The sequence below is a fragment of the Rhinolophus sinicus genome, chromosome 5 (genome assembly GCF_057876585.1).
Source record: "Rhinolophus sinicus isolate RSI-liver-muscle chromosome 5, RSI-T2T, whole genome shotgun sequence".
Lineage (NCBI taxonomy): Eukaryota > Metazoa > Chordata > Mammalia > Chiroptera > Rhinolophidae > Rhinolophus > Rhinolophus sinicus.
This window is the reverse complement of record NC_142505.1, coordinates 7,257,164-7,270,611: the sequence shown is the minus strand read 5'-3', so window position 1 is coordinate 7,270,611 and position 13,448 is coordinate 7,257,164. Positions and strand designations below refer to the sequence as shown.

General features: G+C 58.6%; 1 protein-coding gene across 1 annotated transcript in view; it reads right to left on the bottom strand.

Moving 5' to 3' along the window:
- Positions 1 to 13,448, bottom strand: part of COL7A1 (collagen type VII alpha 1 chain) — a 31,110-nt gene that overhangs the window by 13,945 nt on the left and 3,717 nt on the right. Inside the window, exons 12-64 of the mRNA XM_019723923.3 lie at positions 13,293 to 13,421; positions 12,495 to 12,638; positions 12,281 to 12,406; positions 12,051 to 12,194; positions 11,325 to 11,444; positions 11,028 to 11,171; positions 10,566 to 10,691; positions 10,319 to 10,465; positions 9,972 to 10,094; positions 9,461 to 9,607; positions 9,093 to 9,227; positions 8,862 to 9,008; positions 8,645 to 8,781; positions 8,225 to 8,351; positions 7,993 to 8,139; positions 7,752 to 7,906; positions 7,600 to 7,635; positions 7,492 to 7,518; positions 7,354 to 7,398; positions 7,216 to 7,278; positions 6,722 to 6,793; positions 6,591 to 6,626; positions 6,399 to 6,434; positions 6,151 to 6,222; positions 5,960 to 6,037; positions 5,701 to 5,727; positions 5,564 to 5,617; positions 5,385 to 5,447; positions 5,232 to 5,291; positions 5,080 to 5,115; positions 4,835 to 4,879; positions 4,721 to 4,756; positions 4,309 to 4,353; positions 4,190 to 4,225; positions 4,035 to 4,067; positions 3,653 to 3,685; positions 3,443 to 3,496; positions 3,304 to 3,363; positions 3,172 to 3,207; positions 2,993 to 3,073; positions 2,857 to 2,892; positions 2,630 to 2,674; positions 2,317 to 2,388; positions 2,031 to 2,075; positions 1,779 to 1,805; positions 1,535 to 1,564; positions 1,324 to 1,404; positions 1,213 to 1,248; positions 1,102 to 1,137; positions 947 to 1,027; positions 659 to 694; positions 198 to 260; positions 78 to 122 (exon numbers count right to left, since the gene is read on the bottom strand). Coding sequence (XP_019579482.3) covers positions 78 to 122; positions 198 to 260; positions 659 to 694; positions 947 to 1,027; positions 1,102 to 1,137; positions 1,213 to 1,248; positions 1,324 to 1,404; positions 1,535 to 1,564; positions 1,779 to 1,805; positions 2,031 to 2,075; positions 2,317 to 2,388; positions 2,630 to 2,674; positions 2,857 to 2,892; positions 2,993 to 3,073; positions 3,172 to 3,207; positions 3,304 to 3,363; positions 3,443 to 3,496; positions 3,653 to 3,685; positions 4,035 to 4,067; positions 4,190 to 4,225; positions 4,309 to 4,353; positions 4,721 to 4,756; positions 4,835 to 4,879; positions 5,080 to 5,115; positions 5,232 to 5,291; positions 5,385 to 5,447; positions 5,564 to 5,617; positions 5,701 to 5,727; positions 5,960 to 6,037; positions 6,151 to 6,222; positions 6,399 to 6,434; positions 6,591 to 6,626; positions 6,722 to 6,793; positions 7,216 to 7,278; positions 7,354 to 7,398; positions 7,492 to 7,518; positions 7,600 to 7,635; positions 7,752 to 7,906; positions 7,993 to 8,139; positions 8,225 to 8,351; positions 8,645 to 8,781; positions 8,862 to 9,008; positions 9,093 to 9,227; positions 9,461 to 9,607; positions 9,972 to 10,094; positions 10,319 to 10,465; positions 10,566 to 10,691; positions 11,028 to 11,171; positions 11,325 to 11,444; positions 12,051 to 12,194; positions 12,281 to 12,406; positions 12,495 to 12,638; positions 13,293 to 13,421 — 3,995 coding nt within the window. The remainder of the gene's footprint in view (positions 1 to 77; positions 123 to 197; positions 261 to 658; positions 695 to 946; positions 1,028 to 1,101; positions 1,138 to 1,212; positions 1,249 to 1,323; positions 1,405 to 1,534; positions 1,565 to 1,778; positions 1,806 to 2,030; positions 2,076 to 2,316; positions 2,389 to 2,629; positions 2,675 to 2,856; positions 2,893 to 2,992; positions 3,074 to 3,171; positions 3,208 to 3,303; positions 3,364 to 3,442; positions 3,497 to 3,652; positions 3,686 to 4,034; positions 4,068 to 4,189; positions 4,226 to 4,308; positions 4,354 to 4,720; positions 4,757 to 4,834; positions 4,880 to 5,079; positions 5,116 to 5,231; positions 5,292 to 5,384; positions 5,448 to 5,563; positions 5,618 to 5,700; positions 5,728 to 5,959; positions 6,038 to 6,150; positions 6,223 to 6,398; positions 6,435 to 6,590; positions 6,627 to 6,721; positions 6,794 to 7,215; positions 7,279 to 7,353; positions 7,399 to 7,491; positions 7,519 to 7,599; positions 7,636 to 7,751; positions 7,907 to 7,992; positions 8,140 to 8,224; positions 8,352 to 8,644; positions 8,782 to 8,861; positions 9,009 to 9,092; positions 9,228 to 9,460; positions 9,608 to 9,971; positions 10,095 to 10,318; positions 10,466 to 10,565; positions 10,692 to 11,027; positions 11,172 to 11,324; positions 11,445 to 12,050; positions 12,195 to 12,280; positions 12,407 to 12,494; positions 12,639 to 13,292; positions 13,422 to 13,448) is intronic.

The window sequence follows — 13,448 nt, the reverse complement described above, 5'->3', positions numbered from 1 at the left end:
GTGTATGTATGCCTCTGGGCTGTGCCCATGTGCTGGCATCTGTCAGCCGGTTTGCTGTGTCTGCTCTGGACACTCACGTTTTTCCCATTCAGGCCTGGCTTGCCATCGTCGCCTGGCTTTCCCTGTGGAAACAGATCATTGTTCAGGAGGCAGGATTGGGGTGAGGGCAGTAAGGAGGCATGAAAGCTAGGACTTACCAGTGCTCCAGGGGGGCCGGGGGGGCCAGGAGGTCCCTGTTCTCCTCGGAGGCCCGGAAGCCCCTGGAAAAAGTCTTTGCTAGGATTGAGGGGAACACTGAGATACACCCTGGGCATACCCATGGACTTGGAGGACCCCACTAAGAGTAGAGACCCCCAGAATTGGGAGGTGCCATTGATATCCCCTGAGGCAGAGACCCCAAGGGTTAGGGGGCCCCTGCTGAAATTCTTGAGGGAAGAGCCCCCAGGACTTGGGAGGAGGACTACTAACACCCCCAGGGCAGAGAAAGTCAAAAAGTGGGACCCTGCTAAAACCTGCCTGCCAGGGACTGGGACCCCTCCCAAGGACAGGCCTGGACCAGCTCCCCTTACTCCCGCTGATGCTGTGACTCTGATGACCTGAATGCAATTTTCGCTGAACCCCTGAGCTGCCCTGCACCCTCACCTCTCCCCTTACTTACATCTCTTCCTGGGTCCCCGGCTTTGCCTGTAGCACCCTGAGGAGAGACCCAAAGTCAGGGAGTCAACAGTGGTCATGGGGTCAGGGGTACTGCCTGCTGACAGGGCCACTAGTTCCTGTGAACACAAGGCCTGCAAGGCAGTAACCCCCCACCCAGGCAGGGCTCTAGAAGACACACATAACCCATCTGGCCCAAAGCGCATCAAGACCAAGAAAAGCCAGGTGAGGATGGAGTCAAGAGAAGGGGTGAGGGGAGGGGTGTGACCAGGCAGTGACCAGCGTGACTCACATGAAGCCCAGGCGGGCCAGGGGTTCCTGGTTTCCCATCTAGCCCACTGCGGCCATCCAGGCCAGGGGGGCCCCTGTCACCCTGAGGAAAACAAAGTGGTGAGCGGCCTCAAAGAATGAGATGGCCCACGGTCAGAAATCAACACAACCTCTCACCTTTTCTCCTGCTGGGCCTCGGACACCTGGGTCCCCCTGGAAGAAAAAAGATCAGTGAGAGGTGAGGGCAAGATAGGGAGGTAGGCTGGTGGAGCAAAGTACATCACTCACCTGTGGGCCTGGGGGCCCCCGAAGTCCATCAATGCCCTGAGGATGGGGAAGGAAGAAATCAGAGCAGGCTTTCCCAGGCCCACACCTCCCCATGGGACCAACCACACTCACCCTCTCCCCAGAGGCTCCAGGGGGGCCGGGGTCACCCTTGGGTCCCCGAGGACCCTCCTGTCCACGGTCCCCAGGCTCTCCCTGTGGCAAAGACAAGCTTGTTGAGGAAACAGCACTCGGGTCACAGGCACGCCCGAGGCAGAGCCTGCCATGCAGACAATGGGATGCCTTCCTGTGCTCACAGCTTCACTCCACCCACACACCCTGATACCTTCTCTCTGGCTCCAAGTCCCGTGTCCACCTGTGGGGGAAATGACCAGTGAGATGAATGGCTCCACAAGGGGGAGTGGGCTGGTGAGGGCAGATGGGGTCCTGAGGGGCTGTGGGATCAACGAAGATACCAGCTGGCAATGGGGGGAAGTGGGAGCCAGCAGAAGGAATGAGGGGACACAGTGTGGAGCCAACTGGGGCAGAAGAGGGAGATGACAGAGGACCAGACCCAGATCAACCCTTACCTGACGTCCAGGGGGTCCTGGAGGTCCCTGGGAAAGAAAATAATTGTCAACAGGAGCCCTGAGGTCCCAGGGCACGGCTCAGGTTTGCCCTCCCAGATTCTCTGCAGCACCCCAATGCCAACCCCCAGGAGGCAGGTCAGGCCTGGAGGCGGCCATCAGTGCTCCCCACCTTGATCTCGGCTCCCTAGTATATGGGTGCTGAACACTAGAAATCTCTATCCCTCCTGAGCCCAGAACACCAGCACTACTCACCGGCTCCCCACGGTCACCCTTGGGTCCAGCTGGTCCAGGGCTGCCCTGCAGGAAGTCAGAGGGTCAGGGACAGAATTTAGGCAGCAGTTTTGGGGACCTTTGGACGTACCCTAAGGACTCATGGGGATCCTGGTACCCTTTGGGGGTTGAGAGGAAGGGGTCACAGGAAGTGAGGATTGTGAGGATATAGCATTATAAGGCTGGGGTGGCAGGGTCAGGGGCTGGGAATTGGAGGGTTGGGGGTTGAAGATGAGGTTAAGGTCAGGGGTCAGAGGTTAAGACTCACGTTTCGTCCATCCTCTCCAGGTTCTCCCTGGTCTCCCTTCTCACCCACAGGTCCCCGAACTCCAGGTGTCCCCTGGGAAGAACAGCTGGTCTGAGACAAACCCTCCCAGCATTCTGCAGCCTTCCCCATGACCCCTCATATTGTCCCAGCTTCCCCGTTACCCCAAAAACCATGCCAGAGTTTCCCATCACCACCACATGCCTCCCTGCAGACTTCCCATCACCCTTTCTCTCCTCAGAGTGTCCTATCACCTTCATGCCCACCTCCTAGAGGTTCTCCCATCACCCCCTTACTTCTCCCTGCCAAGCCTCACCCGAACGCCACGCTCGCCAGCTTTTCCAGGCAAACCTGGGTCACCCTGGTGATGGAGAGAAAGCCACACTGAGCAGGTGAGTTAGGCTCAGACTAACTCAGGGAGTGGGGACAGAGAAGGGCCTGGGCACCAGCTGGGCAGGATGCAGGGGGTTGGACTGAATGACCTGCCCAGGGATCACAGTTCAAGGGTAAAGAATCAGAAAGCACATTGAAAAAGAATCTCACCGGGGGGCCCTCATCACCTTTCTCTCCAGCTTCACCCTATGAGACATGAAAGTCAGCCCTGGTCCCAAGACCCCCAGTGATGCCGGCAACACCCTACTCCTCATCCCCAAGGACTCCCCCAATCTGGCCCTCTTACATCTCGTCCTCGGGGGCCGACAGGTCCTGCGGGGCCGGGCCGCCCAGGGTCTCCCTTCTCTCCAGGAGGCCCTGAGTCACCCTGTGGAGGACGCAAGACATAGTGGCCAGCCCTTGAGGAAAAGTGAGCCCAGAAACCTTGACATTACTGTACCTGTACCCAAAGTCACAGGTACTCACTGGAGGTCCTGCTCTGCCAGTGAGGCCAATGGGGCCCTGCAGGACATGGGGAGGAGAGACAAGACTTAGTTGGGGCTCCCAGGCAGCACCTCATCTTCTTCTGTCACACTCCCTATCCCCATATTTATTCACCCGGTTTCCAGGGTCTCCCTTGGGGCCAGGGTCTCCAGGAAGAACCAAGCCAGGTGCGCCCTGTGGGTAGAAGGATTGAAAGTCAGGGGGGCAAGACCTTTACCTGTTCTGCGCCCCCAAGCACTTTCCCTATACTCACTGGCTCCCCTTTGACTCCGGTAGCTCCTTTGGGTCCAGTGGGCCCCACCTCTCCCTGGAGGTGGAAAAACCGTCAGCACCAGCCCCAGGTTCCATGACCCTCCCCGCACAGCAATCATGCCACCGCCCTCATGACCCCCGGGGCCTCCAGGCAGCCCTCATGGCCTTGACCTCAGCTGTGTAGGCCTCCCTTCATTCTCTCCAGATTTACCTTCTCTCCTTTGACTCCATCACCAGTAGGTCCCTGAAAACAAACAGGACAGACACAGCTTGGCCCGGCCTGGGGATCACAGTACTACAGCCTTGATTGGGGATGGGGTTATATAGAACTGGAGGTTACAGAGTTCGATCTCTGCACAGAGCTCAGTCACCGCTGGGAGCTAGGCAGGGGTTACACGGAGTTCATGACCTGTATCGTGGGTCACGGGGTCAAAGATCATACCAGGGACCGAGAGGCATGTTATAGCCTAAGGAGAGTCACAGAGCTCAGAGCACACCAGGGTCCCAAGGTTATGGAGACACTGGCTTCCAGGTGGGTCACTACTGCCTGAGGGGCTGTGCTGTGCTCAGAGCCCCATTCCCCCCTCACTCACCACAGCAGGGTCCCCAGGGCGGCCAGGCTCCCCCTGTGGAGAAAGGATAGAGGCAGGGATGGATCAGAGACCCATGTAGGAACCCAAGGTCCCAGTGTCTCACCTGCCACAATCCCTGCTATAGGGGTGAGACTGTACCCCAGCCCAGGACCCACCTTCTCTCCTCGGCGGCCAGTGGGTCCTGGTGGCCCCTGCACGTGGAGAAAGCGTGAGCCCAGGGGAGGAGGAACACGTGAAAGCCTCACTCCTGGTCCCACCACAGCCACAAACTCACTTCAGGACCCTCAACTCCAGGATGCCCAGCAACTCCCGGCAGCCCCTGGGGACAAGGAGCAGAAATGCTGAATCAGGCGGTGGGGGCAGGGCAATTGTGGCAAACAAGGGCTAGAGGTTGGGAGTGGGACAGGACAGGGGTCACGGAAGATCAGGGTTTAGGTCAGCAGGGGTCTAACTTAGCAGGAAGGTTCAAAGCCCTGGTCAGTGGAAGTCAAGGTCGGTTCTGCAGGGTGAGAAAGCTAAAAGTACGTCCTTGGGGTTGAAGATTAAAACCTGCATCAGCAGGAATTAGGAGTCATGTGAGGAGAGGTCAAGGGGCAGGGGCAGTGGAGGTCAAGGGCAAAAATCAGAAGTAGGAGGGGCCCAGAGCGCAGGTCAGCGGGCACTGGCGTTGGGGTCAGTGGGCTCACCTGGGGTCCTCCTGGGCCAGGATTGCCGCGTTCACCCTGATGGAGTAGAGTGGGTCAGAGCTGAGTCTGGTTCCAGACCCCTCAGGGCCCTGAGAGCCCCCAGGCTGCACTTACCTTCTCTCCTGTCTCACCCACGGCCCCTTGCAATCCTCGGTCACCCTGAGGGGAGAGAGACAGAAGAGGGGGGCCTTCACTGTTGAACCCCAGACTAGGTGTTTCAGACTCTGGCCATCCCTCCTCTGAAACCAGAACCTCTGGCTGAAGAGAACCCTTATCTCCTGACCCTCCCACCTCCGCTAATCCTATAGAGGTCCCAGTGTGTCACCCTCATACCAGACCTCTCTTAAAATGGCACTTACTTTGGGGCCGACGTCTCCAGGAGGTCCCCGTAGGCCCTGGAAGGGGTTCAGAGGTTTGGGGTTGAGCATAAGGATGGAGTAAAAGGTTGATGGCTGCGGGTTGGGGCTGGAGCTATGCCCACCACACTCAGAAGCCCTGGTCCTATACTCACCCGCTCACCCGGGGGCCCAGGTTGTCCTGGGAGGCCTGGGGCTCCATCCTCACAGTCTCCCTGAAGGAGAAACAGATGAACAGAAGGCTCTGCACCTCAGCACCCAGAGCCCCACGCCCCAGAACTGGGACACCAAGAGCTAAGGTCTCTTACCTTTTCTCCTTTCTTTCCAGGGGGGCCAGCTGGGCCTGGGAGTCCGGGGCTTCCAGGAAAACCCTAGGAGGAGGTGAGTAAAAATGTGAGCCCCCTACTGGCCCAGCACCCATCCACTGCCCCAGCAGAGCCCCTAGCCCCTCTGTTTACACCACTGAGCATGGTCCCCAGGGCCTCACCGGCAGCCCGGGATCCCCTGCAGCACCGCCGACAATATCTGGTCCAGGGGGACCCTGGGAGAGAATAGCAGGTCAGGAATAGTGGCAGGGAGAATCAGACTCCAAGCCACCCCCTGCCTACCTTGCCCCTCACTTACCGGCTCCCCACGATCGCCTTTGTCACCCTGGAAGACAGATCATGACCCCATGACCCTGGACCACACCTCCACTCCCCAAGATACCAGGAGGAACGAGGGTCATAGGGTCCATTAGATCACAAAGGTCATGGAGGAACTGAGGAGTCATGGGGGGTCAGGGGTTCACAGGGGCTCAGAGCAACCAGTAGGGTTCAAATGGAGTCACCAGGTCACTGGATCACATGGAGGTCATAAGACCATATGGGGGTCATGTTGTCACCTTCACAGCTGTTCCAGGAAGTCCTGGGGGACCACGGGGTCCTGGGTCTCCCAATGGGCCATGAGATCCAGGAGGGCCCTGATCGAAGAGATAAAGTATAAAAAAAACACCCCACAGACCCCTCCTTTCTCCATGCTTCCTATTGGTACCCCTACCACACATCACTTGCCCCCACATACCCTAGAACTTACCGGAGGTCCAGGGTCCCCTTTCAGCCCAGGAAGCCCTGGGCCATCACCCCCAGTGACTCGTCCAGGCTCTCCCTACAAGGACAGAGAACAGTGGGCAGGGTTCAGGGTATGGCAGCTTTGAGGTGGGAGAAGCCCCGAGAGGTGCCCGTTACTCCTTATCACACCTCAGGCCCTGCACGGAGTCTGGCCTGGGGTAAGCCTGCTCCTCCCTGGGACATCCTGACTCCCTCCCTTCCCCTTTCACCTACCGGCTCCCCCTTCGGGCCTTGAGGCCCTCGCTCTCCCTGAGGACAAAACAGAGCAAAGGATGTTGCTTGGTCTCAAGTGCATCTCAGGGTGGGCCCCTACGGGCCAAAACTGCCCCACCACCCCAGGTCTTCACTCTGCAGAAAGAACTCTGGGAAGATGCTGGGAGAGCAAAGAAGGAACAGCAAACTTACCGGTTCACCACGAGAGCCGGGCCACCCTGGGGAGCCCTGTAAATGGAGGCCAGAGTCAGGACAGTCAGACCGCCCCACCCACTGAAGCCAAGTGCTCCACCACGTGACCTACAAGGGCCAGCCTCACTCACCTTTGGGCCAGGCGTTCCAGGAGTCCCAGGGAGGCCGGGGCTGCCTGGATCCCCATCTGCCCCAGGGTAGCCCTAAGGAGGCAAAGAGGTCAGGGTAGGAAGGGACCCTTCCTCAGTGTCCCTGACTTGCTGGAGGAGCCCAGACTATAGGGCCATAGGCCCCCAAGTGTTGTTGGGGGTAGAGCAGCGGAACAGAGACATGGCCTCTTTGAGCTGGATGGAGCCTGAACCAGACCAGGCCAGTGATGAGGCAGGGGGCCTCTCCACCTCAAGGACTTAGAACTCCCACCCAGGCTCTCCAGGGACTCTCAAAACCCCTCTGGCCTTCCTACTTCAGACCCTTCCCCAGTCTCTGGTGGGCTTTATAGTGTCCAGTTCAGCTTCTAGAAATACCCTGGAGTGTGGTTCTAACTCTGCTCTTTCCTTCTCTTCTAAAACTCCTGAGGAAACATCGAGGAGTGCCTTAGGGGAACCACAGTGGTCTCCACACTCACCTTCTCGCCCTTTGCAATGGAACTTCCTGGGGGCCCCTGGGGGCCAGGAGCACCGATCCTGCCCTGAGCAGAGAGAACAGGTAAGGAGGTTGTATATGCCAGTCAGGGCAGAGAAGACAGGTGTGGGGAGGCACTCACCGGGAGGCCGGGGGTGCCAGGAGGCCCAGCTTGTCCTTTCAGGCCCTAGGAAGGGTGGTCAGTGAGCCCTGTGCTGCCAGCCTTCCCCCTGCCCCCTGACCCCCAACCCATTCTCTACTCCCCACCACGGCCACTCACCATCTCTCCGGGTTCCCCCTTCTGGCCCTGGGGAAAGATTTTGGACAAGGGTCAGAGTGGCTAACCATAGGTGTGTCCCTTGCCCACCCCTTAACCCTGGACACTTACCTTTGGACAATGCACCGAGCAAGGCTCTGTCTGTGGCTGTGGACACAGGGTCTGCTTGAGGCCAGGCAGTTCTACCAAGAGCCCCCAGGCCCCCTCCTCTTCATGCCCTAGTCCCCCAGAAGCCCCTTCCAAACCAGAATGACCAGAGCTACCTGACACAGGATTGTTGCCAAACTATTGACTGCCTGATCCAAGCTTGGACCATCATCCACGGCAAAAAAGGTCTGGACAGGGAGCATGCCTGGCACCGAACGACGCAGCTGTTCTGGGTCAGCTCCCACCAGGCCCAGGATCATCACTTTCAGCCCTAAGGAGGGGTCCAGCAGCTTGCATGACAACCCTGCTGGGGCCAGCCCTGTGCCAGCTTCCACGTCCACCAGCCCTACTCCTCACCAGCAGCCTGGGCTTCGCGGATAGGGTTGAAGATGTCACCTCTCAAGGGCTCATCTACTAGCAGAACCATCACCCCTGGCACTTGCCGGCGGCGTCCAGGAGCATCTGGTGCCAACAGGTATCTGTGAGCTGCGCTCACGGCTGTGCCTGGTAGGAAAGTCATGTCAGAACCTAGGGGCACTGAGCTCCCAATGAAAAAGCCCCAAGAGTCCGTGTCCACTGCAGTCCTTACCCAGATTGTTCCCATTTGGGTCAATGTAGGGGATATTACGGATTTTCTGCAGGATGACGCCAGGGTCATGGGAGCTGTTCAGTGGGAATAGCGGGGAGGGCCGGTGATTGTAGGACAGGAGGCCAACCTGGGGGGGAGGGACACAGAACCTGGGGAGGATGACAGAGTAGGGATGGGGGACACAGAGCCTGGGGTGGGGGAAGTGGAGACACAGAGCCTGGGTACATGACGAAACCCGAACTATTAGGGGCAGCAGTGATGGAAGGATAGGGAGCCAAGCAGCAGATTCGATCTGGAGCCTGGGGAAGGACTGGCAGAAAGCCTGGGCCAATGGTAGGGTACGGAGATTGTAGCTACTGTGGAGCCCAGAGTGGAGAAGGGCAGGGACAAGTAGGGGTATGGCTGCCTCTAGGGCCAAACCTGGACTGCATGTGGCCCAAGGGGCCCAAGTGCAGACACCAGACGCCCAAGAGCTCGCTTTACAGCCTCTGAACGATCAGCATTGTCCCGAGTGGTGTGCAGCAGGAACACCACGTCCATCAGGCCCTGGGGACACACTGCAGGGAGGGGGCTGAGTTACTAAGCGGTCAGCCCATCTAACTACACCCTTAGGCCCCTCCCACTGTGCCCACCATACTTGGGCTCTGTGTGACAGTGGCCTTAGGACCCTGTACACCCTCCCGGATGGGTGTCAGGGTGAAGATGTAGTCGATGCCAGGCTCTAGCCCTGTCACCTGCTGGGAGCTCGAGATTCCTGGAAGTGTCTGTGAGGCCCCAGGCATTTCTGCAGAGGACAGAACTCAGTGAAACAGGTGGACCTCCACGCAGTCCCACTGCCAGCCCACCCCGACCCTGGCCTCCCCTTCACCTTGGCCAGGGCGTCTTAGTGGCTGCCAGGATAGGATGTAGCTTGATACACCAGACACTGGGGTCCAGGCCAGAGTCACTGAGTCAACTGAGGTGTCTACCACACGTAGTTCAGTGCTTGGGACACGAGGTGACTCTGAAGGCGAGATTAAAGACCAGGGATCAGAATCTGTCCTGAGAATCCAGAGGGGAGAGATCTAAGGAGATCCTGGGGCAGGTTCATTTTAGTGAAGGAAGTGTCATGGTAAGTCATACGGAGGTCACCCCAGGATCAGACATGATAGAGTGGCTACAGCAGGAGTGCAGGAAATCAGGGGGGTCACCAGTGGGGGGAAGAGCACACCAGGGAAGGGGGCCCTCTGGGCTCACCAGTGTATGCAGTCACTTCGGTGGGGGGCCCTTCTCCAGCCGGCCACAAGACACTCAGCCATATGCGGTATGGGGTGGCTGGCTCCAGCCCGTCCAGTTCATAGCTGCTGAGCTCTGGCCCCAGAACCCGGGACTGTTCCTGGCCACCTGGGGCAAATGTGAGGGTCGGGGCTGGAGGCACGTGGGAGGATGCTACAGCCCGGCATTAACGGACACGCCCACCTCACTGACCCTCACCTACCTTAGTGACGATGACCCCACCAGCCTCACTGACTGACCCTTGATAACCAGTTCCACCCTCCTGACTGATAGTCCCCATCCTCACTGACCCATTTTACTGACTCTGCCCAAATGACCCTCATCGATCTCACCCACCTGGTTGACTAATCTCCGGAAGGTCGCAGACCCAACTGACAGACCCTGCCCACTTTCACTGACCTCGCCCACTTGGCGACCCCGCCCACGGCCCTATCCCCAGTGGTCCCTAACCCCTACCGGGGGCACTTCTTACCCTCAGGTCGCCAACGCAGACGGTAGCCGTGTGCCCCGGACACCGGTTGCCAGCGCAACCTCAGCGAGTGCTCCCCTCGCTGCACTACACGAAGGGTCTCCAGGGCCGGCGGAACTTCAGGCGCTTGAGAGAAAGCACAGAAATTAGGGAGGCTTCGTTCCCACTAGTCCCTCCGCCAATCCCAGACCAACCCTGGAACACGCACCGCCTCTGCCTATTCCAGGTTTTAGGCCCTCAGACCCCGCCCCCACAGGTTTACTACCAATCTCTGGTCCCTATTCCAAACCCCGCCTCCAAACCGTCCAGGCCACCAATCCAAGGCTCGCCCCAAACCAAGCTCCGCCTACGTGTGGTGACGACAATGGAGACAGGTGCTCCCTCACGGTCCCCGACCAGTGCAGTCACTCGCACCGAGTAGCTGACTCCGCCTTCCAGGCCCCGTATTTCTGCGGAGTCCGTGTTTCCGGGGAGCATCTGTTGTCTCGTGGGGCCACCTGGCCAGGCGAACATGGGGCAACGGTTAGGGGTGGGGGTAGCTGACCAGAGGGGACAGTCCTGAGCAGGGAGGACAAAGGCGGGGTTAAGGAAGCATACCTTCACTCTGGCCCCAGGCCAGTCTGTAGGCTGTGGCTCCAGGGACCCCCACCCAGGTGATCCTCAGAACATCACTGGAAGCATTCAGGATCTGCAGCTTTGACACACTGCCCACGGGCACCGGGTCTGGGGGCAGAGGCAGGGTAAGGCGTCAGGGACCACCAGATGGCTGACACAAAACAGAGTGGTAGTGCAGGCATGGGCAATACAGGGAGGTCTGAAGTTCAGCACGAGGTTAGTGTGGACAGATCAGTGTCGGAAAGCCATGAGAGGGAGGAGGTGAGGTCAGTGCCTTGGGGCAGGCAGTGTGGTCACTGTGGGTGGACACTTAGTCAATGTGGGGTCAGTGTGGGAAGAGAAGTTACTGAGTAGTGATGGAGTGGGCAGCTGGAGCAGTCAGGAATACACAGCGGGGGGGGTAGCCAGTGAGATGTGGGTAGCATCTGGCCAGGGTCCACTCACCGGTCTTCACAACCAGAGAAGCAGGGGTCCCCTCCACACCAGCCACGTGGGCCCACACGTGCACCAGGTACTCAGTACCTGGCTCCAGCCCATCCAGTTCAGCCATCGTGGCTTCGCCAGAAACCAACTGCGATTTCTCTGGGCCTGAAAGTGAGGATGGAGGCAGCTCCAGGGCTAGTCAGACTTTGCCCTCCAGTGCCCCACCCGGACCCCTTAGAAACTCCCAGCCACCATTCCACCCAGAACCCCCATGACCCTCCAAAACCTCTGGTCCCCTCCAAAACCTATGGCCCTTACCATGGCCTGAGCGCCAGGAGACCTTGTATCCCGTGGCACCAGGAAACCTGTTCCAGGCAATGGTGACAGATGAGCTGCTAGTTTGAGTCACATGGACGTTCCTCACTGGGCCCAGTGGGTCTGCAGGAAGAGGTAATGGGGAGTCTGATGGGGGAGGCAGCAGAAGGTCTGGCGGGGGTGGTATTGGAGGCCATCGAATAGGGGAAGACTATCAAAGCCTAATAGGAGGCAGGTATCTGAGAGAGAAGGTAGTGAATGGGTCAGGTGGGGGAAGAAGTGGGGGTTCTGATAGAGGGGATAGCAGGAATCTGAGGTGATAGGTGATAGGAATCTGAGAGCAAGGGAGTCTGACAGAGAAGGTAATAGGGTTCCTATGGAGGTAATAGGAGGCAGTGAGGGGGTCTGACAAAGGAGAAAGTGTAAGTCTAAAATGAAAGTCGGGTCCAGCAGAAAAGGCAGTGGGGGCCTGAGAGATAAGAGGGTGGAAATTCTAAAGCAAAGATAGTGGGGTCACAGGCAGAAGAGGCAGAAGAATCTGACCCAAGCAGGGGCTTAGGAGGAGGCAAGGGAGACTGAAGGGAGAAGCAGGCCTCTGAGGGAGGAGGCAGTGGGACTCTGAAGGGGGAGACTGGCGTTTTGAGGAGAAGCAAGGGTCTGAGATGGGAGGCCTGGGGGTCTGAAAGGGCACTGGAGGTAGAGAGCCAAGGGGCAGGGGCAGGCCCTGACCAGTCTGAGCCACGACGACCACAGGGGGGCCCTCCTCTCTCCCTCGCAGTGCTGACACAGACACCTGGTAGGAGGTCCCAGGCCGCAGCCCCATGATATCTGTGGCAGTAGATTCCCGGGGCAGTGTCTGGCTGGATTCTGGACCTAGGGTCAGAGGGAAGTGTTGGCATGGCACCTGCCTGCCCCTCTATCGTTCCCCTCAGCAACCTTCCCACTCACCCTATACTGACCACTGTCTGTCCTCCAGCTAATCCGAAATCCACTGGCTCCAGGAACAGGTCCCCAGGCCACCCTTACTCGCGTTGCATCTGATGCCACGACCCGCAGCCCTGGGATGGCAAGTGAGGTTTCCGGCTCTGGGGGTTAAAAACAAGAGGTCAGTGGTCAAGACTAGGACTGAGTGAGGGAGGCAGTTGTCCCCCACAAGCCTCCTGCAGTGCTCACCCCTGCGGACAGTGAGGATGCTGACACCACCCTCGCGGGCGCCAACTCGAGCGGACACCCGCACAGTGTAGCTCAGCCCAGCCCGGACATCATCCAAGTCAAAGGCGGTCTGACTCCCAGGAAGCACCAGGGTCCGCTCAACCCCTAAGGGAGAAGGCAAGGTAAGGGAGCAGAGGTCAGTGAGACATCGGGATGTGGGACACAGACAGTCAGTGATGGACAGAGACACAGAATGAAAAGGACCAGTGAGGGATGGGACATGGGATGAAAAGGATGGGAGATGAGGTCATCGGAAAAAAGAAGTCAGTGGGGACAGTGACACAGGTTTACAAGGGCCAGTGATGAATGGGGACACAGGGTCATGGGGGTCAGGGGACAGGGACATGGGATGTAGGATGACAGAAATCAGTGGGCAGCTATATGAGTTGACAGGTTTTTGACAGCAATGTGACAGGGTCAGTACTGGATGGAGACATGGGATGAGAGGTCACAGTAGACAGTGGTCACAGCTAGGGTAAAAGGAGGGCAGGGATTGAGCTTGTAGTTGTGGAGAAGGGTGAAAGCCATGGACAGGGATATGGGGCAGGGAGTGGAGGCAGAGCTGGGTGGGGCAGAGCAGCGGGCAGCAGATCCTGTGACTGGTCTGGACTCTGCTGTCTTGAGAGGCGAATAGGGCAGGAGACAGGAAGAGGCTGTGGAGACGCAGGAGTGGAAGGAGATGCGGGGAGGGTACAATCTGACCCCGAGGGCTGGAATTTTAATGTGTGTGTCAGGAGGTGCTGGCTGTGTCCACCTCACCCTGGATGCTGCGTACAGTGATGCGGTACTCGGTGGCACCGGGAACTGGGCTCCAGGACACTCGCACCCGTTGCCCAGGCAGCTCGGTCGCCTGTAGGTCTGTTACCGGGCCCACGGGCTGCTCTGGCCCTAGTGGGGAGCACAGCATGAGAGGTA